This window comes from Mixophyes fleayi, chromosome 2 (assembly GCF_038048845.1).
Source record: "Mixophyes fleayi isolate aMixFle1 chromosome 2, aMixFle1.hap1, whole genome shotgun sequence".
Lineage (NCBI taxonomy): Eukaryota > Metazoa > Chordata > Amphibia > Anura > Limnodynastidae > Mixophyes > Mixophyes fleayi.
The window spans coordinates 362,511,405-362,526,440 of record NC_134403.1 but is presented as its reverse complement, the minus strand read 5'-3'; the positions used below and the strand labels follow the sequence as shown (position 1 = coordinate 362,526,440).

The 15,036-nt window shown below is 49.5% G+C and overlaps 1 protein-coding gene across 1 annotated transcript in view; it reads right to left on the bottom strand.

Annotated features, from left to right (window-relative positions):
- The window catches only part of BACE2 (beta-secretase 2), a 53,212-nt gene extending 38,934 nt beyond the window's left edge, over positions 1–14,278 (bottom strand). The window contains exon 1 of the mRNA XM_075197273.1: positions 13,847–14,278. Within this exon, the coding sequence (XP_075053374.1) occupies positions 13,847–14,107 (261 nt within the window). The 5' untranslated portion in view covers positions 14,108–14,278. The remainder of the gene's footprint in view (positions 1–13,846) is intronic.
- Positions 14,279–15,036: the final 758 nt, after the last annotated feature.

The following is a 15,036-nucleotide window of genomic DNA, read 5'->3' as shown; positions in this document are numbered from 1 at the left end:
GTGACCATGTTATTATTATTTATTTACAAGGCACCAGATTCTGTAGCGCCGGATAGAGAAAAAAGTAACAAATAGATGAGGTAACACAAGTCAGTAGCACAGATGAGTGTGAGTAATACTATGGGGGCTCACACATAGTGCAGCAAAAGATGTGGCAGGACGTACGAGGGACAGGAGACAAACCTGGGACAATAGGTAGAAAGGACCCTCCCCGTGAGAGCTTACATTCTAGAGGGAGGGGTGGTGAGAGACAGTAGAACCAACTGGGAGAAAAATTTAGATGGCAGACGAGGAAGATGAGGTAATGGATAGAATGGTTGGGAGATTAGACCATCGATCGCATGTAAAATCGCTCTGCATAAAAAGTTAGTTGAAATTTCTGTAGTGTGTACCCAGCTTTAGTGAGAGTAAGGAGCTTGAACTGAATGGGGAGCCAATGAAGGTATTCATGCAACGGAGAAGCGGAAGAGGAGCAACAGGAGATGAAGATGAGCCTAGCCACAGCATTCTGTATGGATTGAAGGTCCGAAAAGTGAGAGTCGGGAAGGCCAATGAGAAGGAGGTTGCAATTGTCCAGATGAGAAATGATGAGTGCATAGACCAGGGTTTCGGTTGCTTTTGTAATGTTACAGTAGAGGAAGTGTCAGGATTTGCTGAGGGACTGGATACGAGGGGTAAAGCTGAGGGCAGAGCCAATGGTGACTCTAAAGCAGCGGGGTTGGGTGATTGGAGACACAGTGACACTATTACCAATATTAAGATCTGCTGCAAACAAAATAGCAAAAAATAAAGCAGGAAATAAAATTAGGGTGAAAATAATAACAGAAGTTTACTTGTTAAAATGTTAAATGCAGGACTGACTGAGGACAACCATCCAGAATTCTGTGGTTCCTCTGCAGAATGTTAGTCAGCAAATAGTTACAAACGATGGGGGAATGACACTAAAATGTACACTTCTTTATTTCCTTCATGGTGACTGTGCCTTTAAGGGCTGGATGGATAAGAGGCGTTTCACTAAAAATGTAATAAAAAAATAGAATTAAAAAAGGAAGACGGGGTGAAATGGGGTCCGTTGTTATGAAACCTTGGTCTCTTCATTCTTAGACATGATCTTGTGACTAGGACTGGCCCTGGGATGTTACCGTGACAAAGTACTTCCAGATAATACTTCTATCATTTCATTCAGACGTGTTCGGGGGAGGGGGGGGGGGGGGGTGTTAGGGTTTTTAAGCCTTGTGGTGTTTTGCATGGAACAAATCTCCCACAGATACAAGACCAAGCCCCACTGAGTCACTGCAATGGGTTAAGGAGCGAGTTGAGCGAATATCTAGTGACAATATGCAGATAAGCAACGCCCATGTAGTATAAGACAATTCTAGGTAATGCTATTTACACAGCAGCCCTTTATCCACAGCTATTCACTGGGTGACACAGGCTAAACCTAAGACAGAATCAACTATATGGACAGAATGGTACCATCCTGGGGATGTAATGGTGCTAGATATCAATCCATCTCAAATTTTAGCACTTATGATTAATAATTATGCACAAATATGTAAACACATTGCCTGATCCAGCATAGTCACTAAAAATATATTATATATATTTTTGTTTTCCAAAGAGACAACCACTGTGTTTCTGCAAAGTAATCACATATCTCGCCATGCTGGGCTTTATAGTTCCACAAGAGCTGGCGCTGGTTTCCCAAGATGCAGGCGCGGGTTCTGAACAGCCATGTTTTATAGGTGCTGGTGACCATTTTTTATAAAGTAACCAAATTCTTCACATCAAAATTTATTGCTGTATAACGAAGTGGGGAAGGGCAGAGCTCTGTTCATTATAGGATTCCCCTAACTACATACAGGGGGGGGTGAAAAATGAGTGTTCCCATTTTTCAACCAGTTACACACATGAAAGAACAGTCCTCTGAATCACTCTGCAATGACAGTCGGCTTACTTAGACTGAGCAGTGTATTTCTTTCCTTCATATATGAAAGTGTAAAGTGTAAGTATTGGGTAATCCCTCCCCCTCCATTACCGACAGCTGACCCACACCTCACGAAACATTTTGAACTGGGTCCCAAAGATAAAGAAGGTATTTCTGTTAGCTGGGACACCCAATAACCAATCACACAAGCTCTGGCTTTGCACTACTGCAGGAGAGAGAAGCACCACTCTCCAAATCAACGCTTCCTCTTCTGTATACAATATACGGCACAATGGGCAGATTTTGTTGGTACGTACTTATACTGGCTCAAGTCTACCATTTACCTCATTGAGCTAAACAAGCTTTACATGACAATGGGTTGAGGTCAAGGGAAACATATCATGTCTGGTATCATTCTAATCCCCTATTTATCCGCGGACGTCCGGTTGAATCGCCGAAAGGATCGCACCTTCCGTATGCTAGTTATGGATGATAGAGAATAAATGATTAGAATGATATTGTCTGTGTAATGTTAATAGACCAGTTTGAACTAGTTCTTGGCAGGAAGATTAGTTTGCATCTTCTGGAGAGCTGACCCCCACCCCTGGAAAGCATCATTTGAACTGGCCAATGACCTGCATTACACTTTAAAGGCCAAATTTAAATTTTAGAACATAATGGTGGGTAAAGCACCATTGACTCTTACTTGTCCCTTTTTTAACGTGCCCTTGCAGATGCCACTGGAAACACCCACCAGAATTTTATCTCTAATTACCGCAAATGATATAACTTCACACTGATAAACATTCACAGTATCTCTCCTGGATAAAACTGACGAGTGACCAAGTTTTCCACCCTATCATGGTATAAAATAAGGCAACTGTGAAAGAAAAAACACACAAAAAAAAATCTCCTCTAGGTTTAATTAAAGAAAAAGAAAGAGACTGACAAGTAAGGCTTTATACAAGTATTTGCAATACCATAAACTAAACAAGCACACTATACCGGTCTCTGGGTATAAAAGGTACAAACTGGGTATAAACATACATTGGACTGATATAACCTGTCTGGCAACCTTCAGGTCCAGATTTTTGACATTCCTGCTCCTACTCGGAGAGTGTAAAGCGGAGGAATAAGGGATTTACATCTAGGCTGTGATCTCTTTCCATTGTATTACCTGTCTGGTGTAATGGGCACAACGTTACAGATGAAAGATTGTTTTGTTTACAGAGGATCAGTCTGAAAAATCTGTTTAATTACGTGTTTTGCAATGTTGGTTTATTTCTGCACTTAAAAATACCACAAAAACTATTCACTGTCATTTGAATCCTCTGCCATAAAATATTCATCCTCTCCCCCTGTTCCTTCACCAAGATGCCCAGCTCGGGGAACCGTAGTTCAATGGGGATTCAATGGCGCAGCCTCACAGCGCTGAGGCCGGGGACTCAGTTCAGACCAGGGCTCTATCTGTGTGGTACGTTTCTGCTGTACCTGTGTGGTACGTTTTTCCCACATTTGCATGCGCTTCCACCACAGTCCAGGAACATACTGGTAGGATATCTGTCTGCTGACAAACTGGACTCTAGTGTGTTCATGTGTATTTGTATGGTAGAGAATTAAGACTGCAAGCTCCATTGGAGGACAGATGTGAATGATGTAGTAAATAATCTCTGTAAAACGCTGTGTAATAGAGATACATAAATAAAGGATAATAATTCTACATAAAACTAATAAATCATATGCACATTCCTATACCGGGTTGGGGGGGAGGGGTCCCACGGGAAAAGGACCACCATGCTACTAGAATCTCAGACGAGAAAGCATTAAGTAACTGTAATGGGACCTCTAGGACTATCATCATCATCATTTATTTATATAGCGCCAACATATTCCGTAGCGCTTTACAATTAGGACTATATATTATTCTATTATCTCTATCAAAACTAGATGCATCAACATTCAGGAACTTGGAATAATTGTTTTACCCAGAGTTCCAAATGTCCTTGGAAATCTATGACTTGACAGGACATCTGAAGAGATCGCCGCTTCTGTTAAATTATGATTTCTTGTGTGTGCCTGCTGCTAACGCAGTGTGAGGCGGCTTACTTGGTGGGTTACACAGATATTCATAATAAGCTGCCTATAATTCACTAGGAGTCAGTACTATACTATGCCCCAGCGATGTCAATAGCTCCTACTGAGCTGCAGTCACTAAAATGGCGGCCTCCAGTGTGTGGAGCCAACAGGTGCGCTTCAAGGAAGTTAAAATTCCAGATGATAATCTTAAATCAGGTCCATTGTCCTTTACCTGTACATTTAATTGCTACTATTGCTGAGAGGAACCCTCTGACAAGAACCCTCTATACTTCCTGTACCCAGGTGTGTTATGATATGAGAGTTCATCGGGTGTAGATGGAAAGATTACACTGACGGGAACATCTGATAATAAAAGTAGAAAGCCTGGGGGCAGGAGGGGTGTTTGGGGGGTATAAAAGCTCTTATTTGCCATCTGATAAAGCTATTATTCCTGCTCTGCCATCAAATGAACAGGTAGTACAGCTTGGTGAACATAAATAAGATTCTATGACTATGGGCCAGGGGCTATGGCCTCTACGTTAATCCAGACCAGATTAGATGCTGTGAAAAGGTTTTAAAAGTGTCTCATTTATTCAAAGACCATGAAAGTTACAAAGGATTAACACTGGCCATAGACAATGGATTACACAATCACTGAGCAACCAGGAAGATCTATGGATCACTTAATGCTTTCCGGGTCAGTCACTGTCCCCACCATAAACCGTCGGGGGTCCACAGTTCCTCTTCTGCCTGACAGAGTCTGAAGTCCTACCCGGATGGCTGGAACGGGCATATGTATGGGCACTGTAATGACAATTGTTTTAAGCCGCCCCAGAAACACACTTATAAAAGAAATCTGCAAAAGCTTTTCTTTGCTTAAATGTTTGTTATGCAAATGGCATACCTGTGTAGGAAGCCGAGCACAGATCATTAATGTCAAATACTGACATCTTGACTGTCATTTTGGCTGCTTTATACGTAACTGTTCACAAACTGGGTTATGTAAGGGCCCATAAAGGGCACCGATCATCCTCCCCTCTAAACAAACATCCCATAAGAAAGTGAATAGACTTCTTGTTTGGAAATACAAGGACGATGCTTCAAATGGGCTGTTCATAACCGTTTCAGGATACACAGAAATCATTTCTCTACACGTATGTACATAAAGATTCTACAGTTGATAAATTAAATAGTATTGCTTTACAAGTCGTGTTACTGTGCCTTTATCCACTACTATCAAACAATCTAAAGGTAATAGAAAAATGTTCATTTGTGTAAATCTAAAACTATATGATTTTCCTAAATAAAACAATGGTATTTCTCATCCAGAGGTCATTGCTTGGTGAGGACACCAACTCTGCCCACTAAGTTCTCTTTCATTAGATATAGAATATCTAGTTTTACTACCTGAGTCAATATTAAAACTACACAGGATTAAGGTTCCTTGTGCATTATATTCTGTGTCCATACGTTTTACTAAATACATGTAGAAAAATAAAGTCACTATATGATATCTACACCACCAAATACAGAGGATCAACACAGGGAGTTAAAGACAAGGACAAAACATGTACACCTTTTATATGCCACCTACAGAACAAATACCATATGCTAGTAGCCACACCGCACATTACTGCCCACTCCTACGCCGGAGTCAGTAGCCACACCGTACATTACTGCACACACACACACACGCATCTCCTGGGCTTAGTAGCCACACCGTACATTACTGCCAACTCCTCCGCTGGAGTCAGTAGCCACACCGTACATTACTGCACACACACATCTCCTGGGCTTAGTAGCCACACCGTACATTCCTGCGCACACACACATCTCCTGGGCTTAGTAGCCACACCGTACATTACTGCCCACTCCTACGCCGGAGTCAGTAGCCACACCGTACATTACTGCACACACACACATCTCCTGGGCTTAGTAGCCACACCGTACATTACTGCCAACTCCTCCGCTGGAGTCAGTAGCCACACCGTACATTACTGCACACACACACACATCTCCTGGGCTTAGTAGCCACACCGTACATTCCTGCACACACACATCTCCTGGGCTTAGTAGCCACACCGTACATTACTGCCAACTCCTCCGCCGGAGTCAGTAGCCACACCGTACATTCCTGCACACACACATCTCCTGGGCTTAGTAGCCACACCGTACATTCCTGCACACACACATCTCCTGGGCTTAGTAGCCACAGCGTACATTACTGCCCACTCCTCCGCCGGAGTCAGTAGCCACACGGCACATTACTGCCAACTCCTTCGCCGGAATCAGTAGCCACAGCGTACATTACTGCCCACTCCTCCGCCGGAGTCAGTAGCCACAGCGTACATTACTGCCCACTCTTCCGCCGGAGTCAGTAGCCACAGCGTACATTACTGCCCACTCCTCCGCCGGAGTCAGTAGCCACAGCGTACGTTACTGCCCACTCCTGCGCCGGAGTCAGTAGCCACAGCGTACGTTACTGCCCACTCCTCCGCCGGAATCAGTAGCCACAGCGTACATTACTGCCCACTCCTCCGCCGGAGTCAGTAGCCACAGCGTACATTACTGCCCACTCCTCCGCCGGAGTCAGTAGCCACACCGCACATTACTGCCCACTCCTCCGCCGGAGTCAGTAGCCACAGCGCACATTACTGCCCACTCCTCCGCCGGAGTCAGTAGCCACAGCGCACATTACTGCCCACTCCTCCGCCGGAGTCAGTAGCCACAGCGTACATTACTGCCAACTCCTTTGCCGGAATCAGTAGCCACAGCGCACATTGCTGCCCACGTTCCCTGGGCTTAGTAGCCACACAGTACATTCCTGCACACACACCTCCCCTGGGCTTAGTAGCCACACCGTACATTTCTGCACACACATCTCCTGGGCTTAGTAGCCACACCGTACATTACTGCACACACACATCTCCTGGGCTTAGTAGCCACACCGTACATTACTGCACACACACATCTCCTGGGCTTAGTAGCCACACCGTACATTACTGCACACACACATCTCCTGGGCTTAGTAGCCACACCGTACATTACTGCACACACACATCTCCTGGGCTTAGTAGCCACACCGTACATTCCTGCACACACACATCTCCTGGGCTTAGTAGCCACAGCGTACATTACTGCCCACTCCTCCGCCGGAGTCAGTAGCCACACGGCACATTACTGCCAACTCCTTCGCCGGAATCAGTAGCCACAGCGTACATTACTGCCCACTCCTCCGCCGGAGTCAGTAGCCACAGCGTACATTACTGCCCACTCTTCCGCCGGAGTCAGTAGCCACAGCGTACATTACTGCCCACTCCTCCGCCGGAGTCAGTAGCCACAGCGTACGTTACTGCCCACTCCTGCGCCGGAGTCAGTAGCCACAGCGTACGTTACTGCCCACTCCTCCGCCGGAATCAGTAGCCACAGCGTACATTACTGCCCACTCCTCCGCCGGAGTCAGTAGCCACAGCGTACATTACTGCCCACTCCTCCGCCGGAGTCAGTAGCCACACCGCACATTACTGCCCACTCCTCCGCCGGAGTCAGTAGCCACAGCGCACATTACTGCCCACTCCTCCGCCGGAGTCAGTAGCCACAGCGCACATTACTGCCCACTCCTCCGCCGGAGTCAGTAGCCACAGCGTACATTACTGCCAACTCCTTTGCCGGAATCAGTAGCCACAGCGCACATTGCTGCCCACGTTCCCTGGGCTTAGTAGCCACACAGTACATTCCTGCACACACACCTCCCCTGGGCTTAGTAGCCACACCGTACATTTCTGCACACACATCTCCTGGGCTTAGTAGCCACACCGTACATTACTGCACACACACATCTCCTGGGCTTAGTAGCCACACCGTACATTACTGCACACACACATCTCCTGGGCTTAGTAGCCACACCGTACATTACTGCACACACACATCTCCTGGGCTTAGTAGCCACACCGTACATTACTGCACACACACATCTCCTGGGCTTAGTAGCCACACCGTACATTACTGCAAACACACATCTCCTGGGCTTAGTAGCCACACCGTACATTCCTGCACACACACACACACATCTCCTGGGCTTAGTAGCCACACCGTACATTCCTGCACACACACATCTCATGGGCTTAGTAGCCACACCGTACACACACATCTCCTGGGCTTAGTAGCCACACCGTACATTACTGCACACACACATCTCCTGGGCTTAGTAGCCACACCGTACATTACTGCAAACACACATCTCCTGGGCTTAGTAGCCACACCGTACATTCCTGCACACACACACACACATCTCCTGGGCTTAGTAGCCACACCGTACATTCCTGCACACACACATCTCATGGGCTTAGTAGCCACACCGTACACACACATCTCCTGGGCTTAGTAGCCACACCGTACATTACTGCACACACACATCTCCTGGGCTTAGTAGCCACACCGTACATTACTGCACACATCTCCTGGGCTTAGTAGCCACACCGTACACACACATCTCCTGGGCTTAGTAGCCACACCGTACACACACATCTCCTGGGCTTAGTAGCCACACCGTACATTACTGCACACACACATCTCCTGGGCTTAGTAGCCACACCGTACACACACACATCTCCTGGGCTTAGTAGCCACACCGTACATTACTGCACACACACATCTCCTGGGCTTAGTAGCCACACCGTACATTCCTGCACACACACATCTCCTGGGCTTAGTAGCCACACCGTACATTCCTGCACACACACATCTCCTGGGCTTAGTAGCCACACCGTACATTCCTGCACACACACATCTCCTGGGCTTAGTAGCCACACCGTACATTCCTGCACACACACACATCTCCTGGGCTTAGTAGCCACACCGTACATTCCTGCACACACACATCTCCTGGGCTTAGTAGCCACACCGTACATTCCTGCACACACACATCTCCTGGGCTTAGTAGCCACACCGTACATTCCTGCACACACACATCTCCTGGGCTTAGTAGCCACACCGTACATTCCTGCACACACACATCTCCTGGGCTTAGTAGCCACACCGTACATTCCTGCACACACACATCTCCTGGGCTCAGTAGCCACACCGTACATTACTGCCCACATGTCCTGGGCTTAGTAGCCACACTGTACATTATTGCACACACATATCCTGGGCTTAGTAGCCACACTATACAGTACTGCACACATCTCCTGGGCTTAGTAGCCACACTATACAGTACTGCACACATCTCCTGGGCTTAGTAGCCACACTATACAGTACTGCACACATCTCCTGGGCTTAGTAGCCACACTATACAGTACTGCACACATCTCCTGGGCTTAGTAGCCACACTATACAGTACTGCACACATCTCCTGGGCTTAGTAGCCACACTATACAGTACTGCACACATCTCCTGGGCTTAGTAGCCACACTATACAGTACTGCACACATCTCCTGGGCTTAGTAGCCACACTATACAGTACTGCACACATCTCCTGGGCTTAGTAGCCACACTATACAGTACTGCACACATCTCCTGGGCTTAGTAGCCACACTATACAGTACTGCACACATCTCCTGGGCTTAGTAGCCACACTATACAGTACTGCACACATCTCCTGGGCTTAGTAGCCACACTATACAGTACTGCACACATCTCCTGGGCTTAGTAGCCACACTATACAGTACTGCACACATCTCCTGGGCTTAGTAGCCACACTGTACATTACTGCACACATCTCCTGGGCTTAGTAGCCACACTATACAGTACTGCACACACACATCTCCTGGGCTTAGTAGCCACACCGTACATTACTGCCAACTCCTCCGCCGGAGTCAGTAGCCACACCGTACATTCCTGCACACACACATCTCCTGGGCTTAGTAGCCACACCGTACATTCCTGCACACACACATCTCCTGGGCTTAGTAGCCACAGCGTACATTACTGCCCACTCCTCCGCCGGAGTCAGTAGCCACACGGCACATTACTGCCAACTCCTTCGCCGGAATCAGTAGCCACAGCGTACATTACTGCCCACTCCTCCGCCGGAGTCAGTAGCCACAGCGTACATTACTGCCCACTCCTCCGCCGGAGTCAGTAGCCACAGCGTACGTTACTGCCCACTCCTGCGCCGGAGTCAGTAGCCACAGCGTACGTTACTGCCCACTCCTCCGCCGGAATCAGTAGCCACAGCGTACATTACTGCCCACTCCTCCGCCGGAGTCAGTAGCCACAGCGTACATTACTGCCCACTCCTCCGCCGGAGTCAGTAGCCACACCGCACATTACTGCCCACTCCTCCGCCGGAGTCAGTAGCCACAGCGCACATTACTGCCCACTCCTCCGCCGGAGTCAGTAGCCACAGCGCACATTACTGCCCACTCCTCCGCCGGAGTCAGTAGCCACAGCGTACATTACTGCCAACTCCTTTGCCGGAATCAGTAGCCACAGCGCACATTGCTGCCCACGTTCCCTGGGCTTAGTAGCCACACAGTACATTCCTGCACACACACCTCCCCTGGGCTTAGTAGCCACACCGTACATTTCTGCACACACATCTCCTGGGCTTAGTAGCCACACCGTACATTACTGCACACACACATCTCCTGGGCTTAGTAGCCACACCGTACATTACTGCACACACACATCTCCTGGGCTTAGTAGCCACACCGTACATTACTGCACACACACATCTCCTGGGCTTAGTAGCCACACCGTACATTACTGCACACACACATCTCCTGGGCTTAGTAGCCACACCGTACATTCCTGCACACACACATCTCCTGGGCTTAGTAGCCACAGCGTACATTACTGCCCACTCCTCCGCCGGAGTCAGTAGCCACACGGCACATTACTGCCAACTCCTTCGCCGGAATCAGTAGCCACAGCGTACATTACTGCCCACTCCTCCGCCGGAGTCAGTAGCCACAGCGTACATTACTGCCCACTCTTCCGCCGGAGTCAGTAGCCACAGCGTACATTACTGCCCACTCCTCCGCCGGAGTCAGTAGCCACAGCGTACGTTACTGCCCACTCCTGCGCCGGAGTCAGTAGCCACAGCGTACGTTACTGCCCACTCCTCCGCCGGAATCAGTAGCCACAGCGTACATTACTGCCCACTCCTCCGCCGGAGTCAGTAGCCACAGCGTACATTACTGCCCACTCCTCCGCCGGAGTCAGTAGCCACACCGCACATTACTGCCCACTCCTCCGCCGGAGTCAGTAGCCACAGCGCACATTACTGCCCACTCCTCCGCCGGAGTCAGTAGCCACAGCGCACATTACTGCCCACTCCTCCGCCGGAGTCAGTAGCCACAGCGTACATTACTGCCAACTCCTTTGCCGGAATCAGTAGCCACAGCGCACATTGCTGCCCACGTTCCCTGGGCTTAGTAGCCACACAGTACATTCCTGCACACACACCTCCCCTGGGCTTAGTAGCCACACCGTACATTTCTGCACACACATCTCCTGGGCTTAGTAGCCACACCGTACATTACTGCACACACACATCTCCTGGGCTTAGTAGCCACACCGTACATTACTGCACACACACATCTCCTGGGCTTAGTAGCCACACCGTACATTACTGCACACACACATCTCCTGGGCTTAGTAGCCACACCGTACATTACTGCACACACACATCTCCTGGGCTTAGTAGCCACACCGTACATTACTGCAAACACACATCTCCTGGGCTTAGTAGCCACACCGTACATTCCTGCACACACACACACACATCTCCTGGGCTTAGTAGCCACACCGTACATTCCTGCACACACACATCTCATGGGCTTAGTAGCCACACCGTACACACACATCTCCTGGGCTTAGTAGCCACACCGTACATTACTGCACACACACATCTCCTGGGCTTAGTAGCCACACCGTACATTACTGCAAACACACATCTCCTGGGCTTAGTAGCCACACCGTACATTCCTGCACACACACACACACATCTCCTGGGCTTAGTAGCCACACCGTACATTCCTGCACACACACATCTCATGGGCTTAGTAGCCACACCGTACACACACATCTCCTGGGCTTAGTAGCCACACCGTACATTACTGCACACACACATCTCCTGGGCTTAGTAGCCACACCGTACATTACTGCACACATCTCCTGGGCTTAGTAGCCACACCGTACACACACATCTCCTGGGCTTAGTAGCCACACCGTACACACACATCTCCTGGGCTTAGTAGCCACACCGTACATTACTGCACACACACATCTCCTGGGCTTAGTAGCCACACCGTACACACACACATCTCCTGGGCTTAGTAGCCACACCGTACATTACTGCACACACACATCTCCTGGGCTTAGTAGCCACACCGTACATTCCTGCACACACACATCTCCTGGGCTTAGTAGCCACACCGTACATTCCTGCACACACACATCTCCTGGGCTTAGTAGCCACACCGTACATTCCTGCACACACACATCTCCTGGGCTTAGTAGCCACACCGTACATTCCTGCACACACACACATCTCCTGGGCTTAGTAGCCACACCGTACATTCCTGCACACACACATCTCCTGGGCTTAGTAGCCACACCGTACATTCCTGCACACACACATCTCCTGGGCTTAGTAGCCACACCGTACATTCCTGCACACACACATCTCCTGGGCTTAGTAGCCACACCGTACATTCCTGCACACACACATCTCCTGGGCTTAGTAGCCACACCGTACATTCCTGCACACACACATCTCCTGGGCTCAGTAGCCACACCGTACATTACTGCCCACATGTCCTGGGCTTAGTAGCCACACTGTACATTATTGCACACACATATCCTGGGCTTAGTAGCCACACTATACAGTACTGCACACATCTCCTGGGCTTAGTAGCCACACTATACAGTACTGCACACATCTCCTGGGCTTAGTAGCCACACTATACAGTACTGCACACATCTCCTGGGCTTAGTAGCCACACTATACAGTACTGCACACATCTCCTGGGCTTAGTAGCCACACTATACAGTACTGCACACATCTCCTGGGCTTAGTAGCCACACTATACAGTACTGCACACATCTCCTGGGCTTAGTAGCCACACTATACAGTACTGCACACATCTCCTGGGCTTAGTAGCCACACTATACAGTACTGCACACATCTCCTGGGCTTAGTAGCCACACTATACAGTACTGCACACATCTCCTGGGCTTAGTAGCCACACTATACAGTACTGCACACATCTCCTGGGCTTAGTAGCCACACTATACAGTACTGCACACATCTCCTGGGCTTAGTAGCCACACTATACAGTACTGCACACATCTCCTGGGCTTAGTAGCCACACTATACAGTACTGCACACATCTCCTGGGCTTAGTAGCCACACTGTACATTACTGCACACATCTCCTGGGCTTAGTAGCCACACTATACAGTACTGCACACATCTCCTGGGCTTAGTAGCCACACTATACAGTACTGCACACATCTCCTGGGCTTAGTAGCCACACCGTACATTACTGCACACATCTCCTGGGCTTAGTAGCCACACTATACAGTACTGCACACATCTCCTGGGCTTAGTAGCCACACTATACAGTACTGCACACATCTCCTGGGCTTAGTAGCCACACTATACAGTACTGCACACATCTCCTGGGCTTAGTAGCCACACTATACAGTACTGCACACATCTCCTGGGCTTAGTAGCCACACTATACAGTACTGCACACATCTCCTGGGCTTAGTAGCCACACTATACAGTACTGCACACATCTCCTGGGCTTAGTAGCCACACTGTACATTACTGCACACATCTCCTGGGCTTAGTAGCCACACTAACACTGACAGCAGCCCCCCTACCACTTACCGTCTGTGCCGGGGTACCTATCAGCAGCTCCAGATAGTACCCTCTGCCAGAGTCACCCTCCAGGTTATCCACCATGGCCATGAAGTTGATTTTACCACTGGGGTCCGAGGCCAGGGAGAGCCCCACTATATCCTTGGGGGCTGCGGGGGACACTGCCCGGGGCTCGCTGACCATAGCGGGAGAAATCCTGAGCGGAAAGTTGAGTTTGGCGGAGACACAGACGGCCCCCAGCAGGAGCAGCGTCTGCACAGCCCCCCTCATGGTGCCGCAGTGCTGGGATCACAGGGGTCCTATGTCCACATGTCTGCGGGGTACTGAGGGTCCTCTGCCCACCATGCAGCAGATACTCCTTGTATCATACACAGCTCCCACCGGCCTCCGGCTAAACACACGGATACAGCGGGGAGGAGTCTGCTGGAAGTTTTACAAACTCTCTTAAAGTAGCAAAGTCCTGTGAGTGAGAGGAGGGCTCGGTGCGCCCCCTTGTGGCGGGACACAGTGACACATTGTAACTCCTAAGTGTGCAGAGTCCTGTGAGTGAGAGGAGGGCTCAGTGAGCCCCCTTCTGGCGGGACACAGTGACACATTGTAACTCCTAAGTGTGCAGAGTCCTGTGAGTGAGAGGAGGGCTCGGTGCGCCCCCTTCTGGCGGGACACAGTGACACATTGTAACTCCTAAGTCTGCAAAGTCCTGTGAGAGAGAGGAGGGCTCGGTGCGCCCCCTTCTGGCGGGACACAGTGATACATTGTAACTCCTAAGTGTGCAGAGTCCTGTGAGTGAGAGGAGGGCTCGGTGCGCCCCCTTCTGGCGGGACACAGTGACACATTGTAACTCCTAAGTCTGCAAAGTCCTGTGAGAGAGAGGAGGGCTCGGTGCGCCCCCTTCTGGCGGGACACAGTGACACATTGTAACTTCTAAGTCTGCAGAGTCCTGTGAGAGAGAGGAGGGCTCGGTGTGCCCCCTTCTGGCGGGACACAGTGACACATTGTAACTCCTAAGTCTGCAAAGTCCTGTGAGAGAGAGAGAGAGGAGGGCTCGGTGCGCCCCCTTCTGGCAGGACACAGTGACACATTGTAACTCCTAAGTGTGCAGAGTCCTGTGAGAGAGTGGAGGGCTCGGTGCGCCCCCTTCTGGCGGGACACAGTGACACATTGTAACTCCTAAGTCTGCAAAGTCCTGTGAGAGAGAG